The 13,344-nt window shown below is 41.6% G+C and overlaps 1 protein-coding gene across 4 annotated transcripts in view; it reads right to left on the bottom strand.

The window, feature by feature from the left end:
* The window catches only part of LOC132913041 (uncharacterized), a 31,058-nt gene extending 18,303 nt beyond the window's left edge, over positions 1-12,755 (bottom strand). The window contains exons 1-2 of one of the 4 annotated variants that reach the window (XM_060970963.1): positions 12,127-12,755; positions 7,644-8,121 (exon numbers count right to left, since the gene is read on the bottom strand). In XM_060970963.1, the coding sequence (XP_060826946.1) occupies positions 7,644-7,725 (82 nt within the window). In that variant the 5' untranslated portion in view covers positions 7,726-8,121; positions 12,127-12,755. Of the gene's footprint in view, positions 1-7,643; positions 8,122-8,368; positions 8,636-8,664; positions 8,759-9,160; positions 9,325-12,126 lie in introns of those variants that run through there. The other 3 variants (XM_060970967.1, XM_060970964.1, XM_060970966.1) reach the window with 3 other exon arrangements.
* Positions 12,756-13,344: the final 589 nt, after the last annotated feature.

Here is a 13,344-nt window from a genome sequence, read left to right as displayed (position 1 = left end):
CGTGCGATGAGAGTAACACGATGTTATGACAGATTCGTGTTTTCCACGTTTTTATTGTTACGAACTACTATATTAGTATAGGATATTTAATTTATTAGTAGAATATTTGATCGCATATAGCGAGATCGTTAGGATCGTTAGCTGTGAAAGAGTCGGTGTTTGGAAAAATTAGCAAAAGATCAAGGTAAAGAGATTATAAGGAAAATTATAAGGAATTCTCCTTTCGTTTAAAGGAAACTCGTTTCGAAGAACGAGTGAAGTCGAGCTTCGTCGCACGACAGCGTGTATTTATAATTGTACGCCATCTACACTCGGTAAACACAATACGGTTCTGCTAGATAAACTTCCATCATAGCGAGGAACGTTCTCAATTTGTACCGTTGACAATGATTCCCGTCCGGCACACATAAAACGAGACACGAGTCAGGCATTGTCTGAGACGCTCGATAAAAAATCACGGTTATTGTTGAAAGAACGTACGTGGCAAATAACATGCCCGCAATAATTCACGATCTCTGGAAATTCAGGAATGTAGTACAAGCGCGTATACAAGCGCTTCCTCGTTATTGCTCTCGATTCCAAATGATGAGATAAAATCGCGAGATTCTTTGGAACGAAACAAGGATTTACCTTTGGGGAAAATTGCATCTGCTCGTTGCTCTAAATGGCGATCTTCCAGGAATGAATCCCGAATGAATCTCCGTATAATATCGGAATTTTGGAAAATTCCTAGTTTCAAGCGTGTCAGTTTAAATGTTGCGAGGACGCAGCCAAGAATGCAACACGGGAACGTAAACTTGGTGGAAAGAGGAAAACCATCGCCGACTGTTTCGATACGGTCGTTTGCTCGGTTCAACAAGTAGTCATAAAACAGACGAGAGCTTAACAAGGCCGGTACTCGGAATTACGATCCTGCGTTTATCGTTTGCCAGAAATTTGGAGACCAGATGGTTTCCGGTTTTCTACCAGCCATCCGAACTTCCTTATTCTTCTCTTCTAACTATCTATTTGAAAAAACGAATGCTATCTAAATAAAATGAAGATCGAGTCTTCGAACCAAAGTCCCTGAGCTTTTTATTTGGACCTTTTTAAACTATAAAATTTATCTTTGTAAAAAGGTTTTAAATTTCAAATGGAAATACGTTGATCGGAAATTTCACTCGCCTCTTTCCTTCGGTTACTTTCGCAACCTTCAAAATACCTAGCACTTCGCGTCGATCCAGAGCTTCGACGCTTCAAAGAGCGTAAAGAATTATGGCTCTCGGTTGAATTTCTAATATATTCGATCGATTTTTTTTTTTTTTTTTTCGTCAACGAACCGTGAAGCGCCTGTGCATTGCGCGCGAACGATGACAAGAGTCAAAGCCGTTAACCTCGATATCAATCAACTTGGCGTATCAGTCTGTTACGTTCACAATCGTATTTCACGTCGAGAGATATTGGGTGATCATAATTTTGATCTATTTTCACGCGATGATGGCGTAAAGTGAAAAATCCATTGTAAATGTATAAATAATTCTCGATGATCAGCGCTGATCTAACGACTACGAGATTCATTAAACAGGTACGATCGAACGGATGAAGTAGAATAAATCGTCGTCACGTACTGGTTCCCATGACCAGAACCGTGACCAGTTCTTTTATCCTCGATCGCTTATTTAACCATTGGAGGAAAATCGAGGGCCAATGTCGCGCGATATCCAGTACCATTTTTTCTCCCTTTCACCGTTCAGAAAACTACGCAGCACACAAGCTGCATGCTTGAGGAGAAGACAAATAGTAGCTGTTAAAAGGCGGACCAGATTTATCAATGCTTCTAAAGGTTGGCAGGATACAAATGAAAGAGATCTCTCGATAAATCGTGCAACGTTGAAAGTTAAGACACTCTACATACGTGATTGAACCATCGTGCGCATGAAAATAAGCTTTTGATGGCACCTGTCGCAAGAGAAACGTCTCTGGTACGACGTATCTCCTATTTCAGAGACCAGTTTCTGAGTTCCAAATCTTATTTCGAAATCCATCGCGTTTAAAAGACACGTGGTCACGCCGTGTTAACTATCGATTAATTATAATTATCACCTAGTTGCACACGGATGGGTCGATATACTTTGCTTAGATCTAATCGCAATCGTACAACATAACACGCAAGCTTTGAAATCTCGCATCGAAGCAATCCGTTCCTCGAAATAAAGCGTCTATCGGGGTCTGTCACGAAAACATGGCCGTCAGACGAGCGTTTCGACGCTCGTCCACGGACGAGTTAGACAATCGATCGCACACCTTGATGCGCCCGTGCAAATTTCTTTTTCTCCCTACTCTGTATACGAGCCAACGTGTAATCCTCGTCGCGATAACCTTGACTTCCTTACGCTCCGAGCTCGCACTTAGTCTCTAAAGCTAATTCGCAGTTCCTTCAGGGGTTGGCCTTGCGTTCCTACCACCGGAATTATTTACATTCCTACATTCTTGCTATTTTCAGGAATAAGATCGCAAGACGACGATTTTTCTATCCACTCGAATTACACGACGCTGTTACGATTGCGATTTTTAATTAATGGATGATTGATCTTGAGAACGTGCAGCGAAGTTTTTCCGCTTTCAAGGATAGAATCGAGACGATTCATCTTTGTTTTTCAAATGTTCTTTTAACACATTTTTTACCTTTCTGCGGCAAAATAAGGTGGTGTTGAAATTGAGAGAGGAAGATATTGGGGCTGCTAATCGTGTACAAGTTTTTCGATTTTATCACGAGATTAGAAATCCTGCCATTTAAAAGCGGACCGCGCTACCGTTCGATCATTATACCACAGTATACCATCTATCACGAGGCATTTCAGAGTTGCAAAATCCAATTTCCTGAGAAATTTACATGCGCGTCGTAATACAAAGCCTTGTCGCTTACGAAACGCGAAGAGAAAGATTTTCGTTTAACTTCGATCGACCTACCATTCGTGAAACAGTGACTCGTTAACGTTAGCTTCTTTTCCGAGCGCGTAAGCACGACGTTACACGAAGCTCTTGAAGAAGAAAAAGAAGAAAACGCGGGACAGCTACCCCGAGTGCACGCATGATAAATTTTCTAAATTGATTTTGCCGCGATTTGACTTTTCCAAATTCGAAAAACCAAACCTCGACACGCACCGCGATCGCAGAATGTCGAATTTCTCGGTTCGATTCCTCGCCACGCGTTGCAACATGATTTACGATAATCTGGTTTACAGCAAGCAAAAGCGATTCAGCAAATTCTTTGATCCCCGTGTACATAGTTGCATGCACAATTAACCACGATCGATTACCGATATTTTAGTTTCTACTTTATACCCTTGCCTTGATATCGAATTATCGAAAGGAAAAAGTGAGTCATTGAAGCGATTGCCGTTGTAAATAATTGTTCAGAAACACGCGAATCGCTGGTTGAACGAGCAACTCTGAACAATTCCATCGAGGCGTGGAGAACTTTACTTATCCTCGTTCGAGTTTGACGTTTGTTCGAGTTGTAACGCGAATTTGTTTAACTTGCGCCAAAAATCGTTTCCACGATTCGCTTTACTTCGAACGGGTTTTCGCTAGAATTAACGCCCACGAAATGGCATCTCAAATACATTGTATAAAATATTACGAAACGAGAATTTAGAACTGTATGTTGGAAAGCATTTGATCTTTCGTTCCAAGTTTATTCGATGGCAAATATTTGGACACGACGACTATAGTCACTCTATTCTCGGTTAAATAGTTTTATCTGCGTTCGATAGTTGAGCGAAGCCAACCCCGCGCGACGCGACGAATAGTTGGCTTACTTGGCGAACGCGATATCTAATGGACCCTGTTTCTGAACCGATAGTTTCCTTAATTAGACTATTCTCGGACTATTTCTCCGATGTTAGTCGAGTCAACGACACACAGTGGCCTTTTATATCTGGCGAGTGAACGCGATGGCAATCTCACTGCTGCGCTCGTTCAAGTAACTTGCCTGACGATTAGCGTTACCCTCGATGCTGAAAAATGCTGGACATTCGAATCTTTGATTCCATTCGTGGGGTAAATCTCGCGGCTTAACGATCGTAGATTCCAAGAGTATATCGCTTTAAATTGAAAGCTCGCTATAATTTTTTCTACTATAAAGTTTATTACGAGAGCCTTGGCATTTGAATAAAACCGATCCTTAAATCACAGGCAATTAATAAAGTTTGAAAGATACATACTTGGAATGGCGATGGTTTTACAATTTCAAGCAACTTTAATTTACTTCATATTCGTCAAACTTTCTATCTTTAAACGCTATTAAGAAGATCCCATTTAGATCAACTTCTCTCCGAATATGTACCTTACTTCGGATACAAACTGTACTTAACTGTACTTCTAAAGTCTCGTAAAGGTGCAATCCCGCTACACTTAAACCCTGCTATAACCCTAAATCTACCTAGACTAACAGCTTTTCGATCCCCCTGTACGACATTCGAAGCAAAGCGATATATATTTACATGCTAAACATCTTTCTGCAGCGACAGGTAGACAATTTCCATATCACACGGTGATACGAAGAATTAAGTAAGCTGAAAAGACTTAAATTCACAGGTGCTCGGAATCGGGTTTTTGTTCGTGACGGTGTTAGTCACATCGTCTACGGGTGTGTCGCGAGGCGACGGAAATTGCAATTAATCCGGGAACACGTGGGCACGTGGCCTCGCTAACCACCGCGATGCATAATGAAACGAATGGTGAATGAAACATGAAGTGACGCGAATCGTTCTAAATCGCCAGCATCGCGAAATAGTCGGTTCCCTTCGGAGGGAAACTTGTCGAGTAACAACTTGAAACTGCGCTACCTTTACCCTAAGCTTCGACATTATTCAACCTTACCAACTTTGTACTCCAAATAGCACGTGGAAAATTCATGTCCTGCTAATATTTTCTAATATCACCCGCATTCTTGTAAACTATTGTTCGTGAGGAAGAAAGATTGCCTCAGTGTATAGCGAAGCGTTGATCGGTAATATCCATCAGTCGAATAACGTTGAGTCGAATATTCTTTAAAACTGAAGAAATACGTTTTGATCTAGGAATGACAAGCGTTAAAAATCAGTGATAATAGCGTTACGATTCGTTGGATATCGGTTTGATAACTAAAAGGACGGCGTGCAAAATCGAATATTCTATGGAGTGAAGGGATCTGCCCGATTGAAGCAAGACGATGGTGCGGTGGTCTCTTTGTGCGGCTGACCGCGCATCGATCAAACGTGTATCTTTGGATCTGGTTTAAGTTTATCTTGTCGATCCTGTATGCAGAGTATGTTGACTTAACAGGTACCCTGGAATAGGCAACAATGAAATCTATTATTCCATGTATACAACCAAATTCGACAAACTATAGGTAATCATTCTTGAGCATGACATATCGCCTGAAAACTATCTTGTTTAACCAACATTGAAAATTTACCAACCAGAGGAAAAGAGCGAAATATCTCGTGCCATTGATCAAAAGATTCTCGATTAACTATCATCCAGCCAGACTGTAAGTAGTTTTTTAATAACGCGTTGGTACTGGGAACACGCGAATGGAATGTCATAAACGAAACGATAGGAAGATCTCGCCATCACTTTTCCTACCCCATCTCTTAGGCTCTGTTGTAAATTCGGCTTCGACACTAGGGGATCGTTCATCATACGTGGCGAACTTGGATACACTAGTTTCGACACAGAATGTCATCGCTGCTCTATGGTCAGGTCGTGTCATTTATGTCCCGAGACTAAAGTTTCGGTCAAATTTGCAATTGGGCGGCGTGTTCATTGTCGCACGAGTCACGCTGATAGATCACGAGCACCCCGGGTTATTGTTCGTCGCTATAATTAATTTCCAGGCATAATTAACCGCATGCAAGTAGATTTGGCGCATGCAACAATTTTGTCTCTAAGAAGAAACATTTCAAGGCAAAAAGAAAGAGGATGATGTTCATTGAAGGAGACTTTCTACTATAGATCTTTGAACAAATTGATCGTTCTTTTATAGTTTTCTTAAGAAACTTGATAAGTCTACGATATAACAGGGTTAGCAAGAAAAGTTTGTTCGAAACGCGAGGAATTTATTGGCAATCAACTCCTCCAAGTTTGCTAACACCTTGCATCAGTTATTTTCGTATTTACGTAAATATGGATGCACCTGAGTTTATTTTAATCGAAATAAAGCCCATGCTGGTAATCGTACGACAAGTACTCTAATAGCGTACGATCGGGAAATGAAAGAAAAACTGCAGTGAAAGATGCGTGCAAGTGGTTTCGCAGACACGGCGCACTTAGCTAGGAAACTTCGTAGTTTTGTTATTCAAATAGCCATGTGTACGTACAAGCAGTTACATAAGCGCGTCTTAAAACGCAGTAAAATGATTTAATAAATATTGATGATGACAGTAATGCGCAAACTAATCGCTTAATTTATGTATGATCGTAAATTGTGCTACCGACGCGGCTTAGCGACGAGTAAAATATCATTCTTGAACGAATAAATTTCGCGAACCTAGTCTACAGGATAATTCAAAGGTTTTGAACATAAATTATTGAGTCGAGTGAAAGTTTTCTGTCATAGTAAATACCGCTATGTTGCGTTGAATAACATTTCACGGTTTGCAAATCTGCTTACATAGAAAGTGTATTGTTTAAACGTAAAATAATTTTTAACACAACATTAACGTAACTCTGTAACGATCTGAATAAGCGATAACGTTATGACAATAGGAGAATATATAATTATTAACAGCTTACTCGGTGACATACGGAAATGACATCTCATAAAGAATGCAAGAACTTTTTGTCCAATTCAATAAATTCTTCCTTCTTAACTTCGTTCCTCTTTTTCCATTCTTCCTTTTCTTTTTAAATCTTATTCTTTTCCGCATCCGCCTTTTCCGTTTCTTTTGCTCATCCCTTCGATACGAAAAATCCAACGATCATTTTCGCCGCAGCGAACGCGAAAGAAACGACGATCTATTTAAAAGTTGGAGAAGAAGCTTATTTATTAGTCAGCCTTTGTTAAACCGAACGACATTTAGATACAAAGTAACTGGAGGATCTCGCGGTAAGGCCACCAAAGCCGAAGTACTCATTCCGATTCGACCGTCTGAAACTTTATTCGTTCGCTATAGAAATCCAATTTCCTTTATTACGAACTCCTGGCCGGCAACTTTCAGGAATCGACAGGGAAATCTCATAGAAACCGCGGTTTCTTACTCTGTTTGCATTCCAATGGCAAATAATAAGTAAGTGGAACAGCAGTCGTATGAAGCCTACGGGAACGATGCTCCTTTTGCATTTCGCGACTTTCTATCGTATTACGCATCCTGGCTGCGCGATTTTGTCTTGTTCGAATAAACGGGAGCCCGAACAAGTGCACCGGACATTGGTCATTTGAATTTCTCCACGAGAGAAATATAATATATTCAAACTACGAAGTTTCCTAATTAATTGTCCAAAAGCATCCAAAGAAAATAAATGTATGCTTTCTAACACGTTGACCGCCATAATGGTTTAAATCCTCTAAAATTATTAAAATAAGATAAATTGCATCGACAATAATTTTAAACGGTATAGGTAATATCGCCATGTCGTTAAACGGAAAGCATTGGAAATAAAAGAAATGGTTAACTCACCGGTGTCATAGAGCGGACAGGGCATGTACGCATACCGCTGTTCCGGATGTACTACAGACTTGTTCCTCTGTCCGCTGGTCATGGTCGCGAATTTGGTCACGTATTGCAGGAACTTGTCATAGAAAAGGAGGAAGGTTGTTCGAATTATCGTTAAGACGGTATGGTAGTCCTTGGTTCACCGGATCCGGCCCGATCGGGGGGAAGTAATATAAGAAAAGGGCGGGAAGATTATTCCAAGATGGCCATAGGTAACTGCATCCTGCAATAGTCGAGCGTGCCGTGACGCATGGGTTCCCGGGCCTCTTCGCAAATTAACCAATTAAGATGGCCGTGTTGTTTCCGTGCCAATTAGGCACCGCTCCTGATGACCATGTATGCGCTCGTCTATGCGAGGACGTCGTCGCTTAATTAACACCGAAATAACTGACTTCTTCTCTTTGTGAACTTGGTTTTCCTTCTGGCTGCACCGCGGCTTCACCTTCGCAAGAGATATACAGGTAAGGAATGGTACTTAACGTTTCCCGATCATTTATTTCTAGTCACGCGAATGTCGCGACTCTGTTCACTTCGAAAGCGCGGGAAAATGGCGTGTCTCATCGATCGTTACATCGATAATGTAATACGTTCCGTGGTAAAGTTAAAATGGAAACACATGATTTATCCACATATTGTGAATAGGAAAGATATTATTACGGTCACGAAATCGATCACATGTTAAAGCTTACATGCTTTAAGAACTCCAACAGTGATTTGATACGCCTAGAGAAAGATAAGAAGTTCGGGACCTCTGTAACGTACAATTTGGAAAGAGAATTCTAAAAGTACACGATCTGCTACTTTCACGCAAGACACATATACATATTGGAAAGAAATTTGACGATCAATTCACAAGTGACTTTTCTAGTTTCAAGCTCCGAATGTTTCAATCGGTGTCGCCGATTAATGCCGTAATTTAAGATTTCACTATATATTTTCCACCGTGTATACAACGTTTGTCGCCATAACGTATCTAAATCCTTACACGAGTGATACTTGTGTTTCTTCATTTCGTTCGGTACCGCCAAGATCAGTGACAGCCTCCGACCACTGAGTTTGTTAATAGATTACAAACCTATTAGCGGGTCTAAAGTTTCCCCACACCACGCCCCCTTTCCTGTTTTCGTGAATTCCGAACTTCTTTCGATATACTAAAAGGGGGCGCCACCAGTTTAATATTGACATAAATAACTAAAGATCGTTGATCAAGTGCATCACACGTTTCGCGGGAAATAAGGTGCGTGTCTTACGTGTTAAACGGTTGCGTTTTCGTGTTAGATTCGTCGTGAAAGATACGAAACTAAGCGAATTATCACCTAAATTTATTTCCTTATCTATAGCGGTATATTTTTAATATGTAAATAATCGGGGATAATCGCAGGGTAATTCGCGGAGTGATAAAAGATGCACGGTCACCGAGAAAATCGTCGCATCAACGCTGTTATCGAAAACGGAAGCATTGGAGCATCGTGATAAATTACCGGTGTTGCTTTTTATGCTGCCACGGTATATGTGATCGATGCTCGAATCGAGTGCCTCTTAGTAGCAGTACGCTCGAGCCTACTCGGTGACTTTATCGACATTTATACGTGAAAATCACAGGAGAAATTATTGTAGTCGCAAGATCGTGATAACTTTGCCGAGCGTTCCTCGTTCAACGTCTCGTTACACCGCCATAACGCACCCAGCTGCGATATCTCCAACCAACAATGGAATTAGAGATATTAATAAAATCAAGAAGTGTATTAAGTATGCTGTTACCAGTACAAATACCTGATTCTCTAAAGATTTGGAAGAATTAACCCATTATTCGAACGCTCTTGGGACACGCTTGGATGAACATTAATGCTGCATTTTACTTTCTACGAATTCGCAAACTGCACAATGGTCTCATCGGTTAACACACCAGGTATGAATGATGAGTTTAAAGTGACAAACGATGCTGCGTTCTTTGTTTAGATCCTCTCTCTTCGCCATTTATTTGCCATGTTCATTTACGCGGAATAAAGTTTGAAGTAAAAAATTCGCGGATACGATACGAACATTAAAGAACGGATATGAATTTCGCAGGAAATTCTGGCTTCTGACGCGTGGTTAATTATTTTCTAATTTAGAAGCGTTTATCGCGACATAAATAAAGCTGTAACGCGCACGCGTTAATCGACTACGACAATATGACTGAACATGTAATTTACGAGATTGGTCACTGACTTCAACTGTAATAAATCGTTATCGCTGAAACACGTATTATACGGTATTACGGGGTTTCTTACGTGACCGATCGAATTACGAAATATGCAAAACTAATGAAACAATTTCTTGAGATGTAGCAAACGGGCCATTAGACATGGAACATCTCGTATAATTTTTAGAAAAGATATAACGAGATCGTGAATTAAAACAATTAATCGGCGACATACTCGAAGTCGTATGCATTTTGATGGCTTCCGGGCCATTTATGAATTTACATATACAACTTCTTTACAAAATTGCAGATTATGTACTTGCAAAATTCGTTCCCAGTTTGTACAGTATATCGATATTTGGCTTACTGTCCGCCATACTTATATCTAAAATTACTGTTTTGACTCTTAAAGCGTAAACTTTAACGCTTGACTGATTTTACAAGCCTAATATACCTCGTTCACTCACAGTACGTACATTCACCATGGCGTACATATACTACAACGTAAAATCGATAAATGTTAATCTTTCACGCGATATTAAATGAAGTCGTCCGCAAGGAAAAAGAATAACAAAGAGTTGAAGGAGAAACGCTAAACCACGAAGCTTTGTACGGCTTAAAAACCATTCACCAATCGCGAGCGGGAATTTTAATTTGGTTAATGCTGGCGGAAAGGAAAGAGGTTAGGAACACTGGGCCGGTTATTGTCGAATGGCCGTTGAAAGGCTTATAATTGGATTCTTTTGTGAGAAGGGAATCAAGCCTAACGCGATTTAGTTTCATTCAGATCCGATGTCGGTCGATTAACCTCCATTGAATCGCGCACCTTCTAGATGGCGATAGCCATTAACTTCGATATTTATCGTTGCTGCGCAAACAAGCATGGATCGTCCGGCTTGATTTGCTTCAGTTGCTGGAAAACAGAACACGAGGAAACGTTTCTCGCTCTACTAGTCGTGAAACGCGATAAACATTCGATTCTTTGGCTTGTTCCATTCTCGCATTTCATTGGAAATGAAATTTGTGCGTCGCGGCTACGACGCGTTACATGACGAAAAGATCCTTAAAAATTTTTCCGCGTAAATTATTTGACCTTTCGATCTATAATATTTAATCTTAGCTTACGCGTTATTTATGTGATAAATATAAGAAATGAGCGTACGAATAGGTCAATGTCGTATACATAGTGATAACTCGTGCGATTTACAAAAGTATTAGCAAATTTTGACCGTTGACTGATGATAGAAAAGTTCTTTTTTTTTTTTTTTTTTTTTTGGTAAAGAGAATCCTTCAACGCCAATAAATCGCTTCAAATTTGTATCGTTCGAAACAAACACGTTTAGGATTCAAAATGGCTGTAGAATCAAGTAGCCAGGTGCTTGTTACGATTTAGGATTCGCGGCACGTGGACCGGGATTGCTGATTTTCAATCAGAGTGCACGCAAGCGAATTTCGATCGCGTCTGATCAGAATACGAAGAATCCTAAGCGAACCGATGACGCGTGTTTGCAACGTGTCAAAGAGTTACGGAAGGGTCTGCTTCCGGTCCTCTTAAAAGCCCTCATTTTTAGACCAAATCGCGTGATACATGGCTGTAAAAAGGAATAAAAGAAATGGGGAAAGGAATTTCATTGCAAGGAAGAAAATTCGCGAGAAATGTTTTCTCTCGAAGCGATACAGCTTCTTTTTTCCTTCTATTTTTTTCGTGTTTTGGGCGTTGCGGTGGAAAGGTTGAAGAGAGTGGAGCTTAATAAGCTGAGAAGCTTCTCCTCTCGACTTGTTGAGAATAGCGTAAACTAGGTCTGCTTATTTGGCTGCTTTGAGGCAATAGCGTGTTCAAGTTGAAAAATTAGTTGGTATCTCAAGAAGAGAAAAGAAAAAAATATTTTGTCCATTGCTCCATCCACTGGTCAAGAGTACTACAAACGGCAACAAACAAATATTTTATCTACATTTCAATTTTTCGAACGTGCTGCTTGAAACACGAATATCCAACATTTCGTTCCAATCGTATATTTTACGCGAAACTTGGAAATCATTGTTAAAAAAAAAAAAAAAAAAAGAAAAGAGAGGCAAATTAAACGAATCGCTATCGTAGCGATCTACAAACTCTTCAGGAATACCACGTCCAATATTTTCACACAAGCTACGAATATCGTTCCCTTGTTGAAACACGAAACATGTGACCGTATTAGATAAACGACCAATAACAGTACACTTTCGAACCCTTTCCACCCTTCCCAGCGAGTACACCCCTTCTACCTTTCACGTCAACACCACGTGGATTCCGGTTGCTGGCTTGTACACTGGTTCTCGCCATTCGCTGTCCAGCCGGCCGATAGAATCTCTTCTTATGCCCGACTCTTCTTAAATCCTGCCGTGATCTACGTAGGTGGTCTCTTCAAGGAAGCCGGCTGTCGAGTCGCGCGCGTTCCTACCAGCCGAATGGACAATTTGATCGTCACGCAGCCGTCGTGCGAACGAGCCACGAGGCGAACTGCACGGTTCACGGGCCGACACTCGACTGGACCGCGGTGGTTTGAGTCGGGGGGGTGAAATGGAGAAAGGCAGAAACAGCGGGATAGAAAGAGAGGAGGATCGCAAGGGATGAAGGAGAGAGCGTAATGCCGGGCGCGTGGAAATAGAAGACACGTTAAACGCGGAAGAGGAGGATCAGAGTGGAGAAGGGAAAGGACGGAATGAAAGTTAACCGGGTGGAAGAGAGAGAGAGAGAGAGAGAGAGAGAGAGAGAGAGAGAAAGGAATGATAGAGGGAAAGAAGGAGGAGGGTGAACGACGAGACGAAGGAGTAGGAAGGGTATACGAAGAAAGAAAACTAGATAGAGAAAGGGCTGGAGAAGGACAGAGAGGATAGAGAGGGAGGATGCTGCGGATGCGGAGCAGAAACTCAGTCCGTCTCCGTCTGGCTTCGCCGCAGCGCGTCGCGGCGCATTTCATCCCCCTTTCGAGCCCCGAGCAACCCACCACCCTCGTCGCTGGTCCCTTCGCCCCTCTCGCGCCACCACGAAACCCCCTACACTAACCCCCGGTTCCATGTCGCAATGTATCTGCAGTCGGAAGCAGAGACCCCGCTATGCCTTCGAGACACCACCGTGAAAAGCCGGTCCTCGTTTCTTCACGGTTAATACCCTACCTTTCTCGCGTTCACCAGCCACCATCGTCTTTACTCTTCTCTCCTTCTTCCGACTCTCGTGCTTCCTCGCTTTCTGTCCTTCTCTCACGGCAGACGAGAACTCGCTCCGCTGTCTCTTTTTTTGCCGATCCACCCCCGAGAGCTGTTACTCCGTCTCCCCTTGTGAAGAGGACAAGTCTATAGGAGAAACGGGACCGTCTCGATAGACGGAAAGGTGTACTTGAGGGACGGTTTAAACAGCGGTTTACTCTGTCTTAAGGGGGAAGGTAATTGCTGCACGTTGAAGAAGGGGTTGTTGTTGCGTCGAGGATACTGTTCCACAGATTC

Source organism: Bombus pascuorum, chromosome 12 (assembly GCF_905332965.1).
Source record: "Bombus pascuorum chromosome 12, iyBomPasc1.1, whole genome shotgun sequence".
NCBI classification, from domain to species: Eukaryota; Metazoa; Arthropoda; class Insecta; order Hymenoptera; family Apidae; genus Bombus; species Bombus pascuorum.
This window is presented reverse-complemented; position numbering and strand designations above follow the sequence as displayed.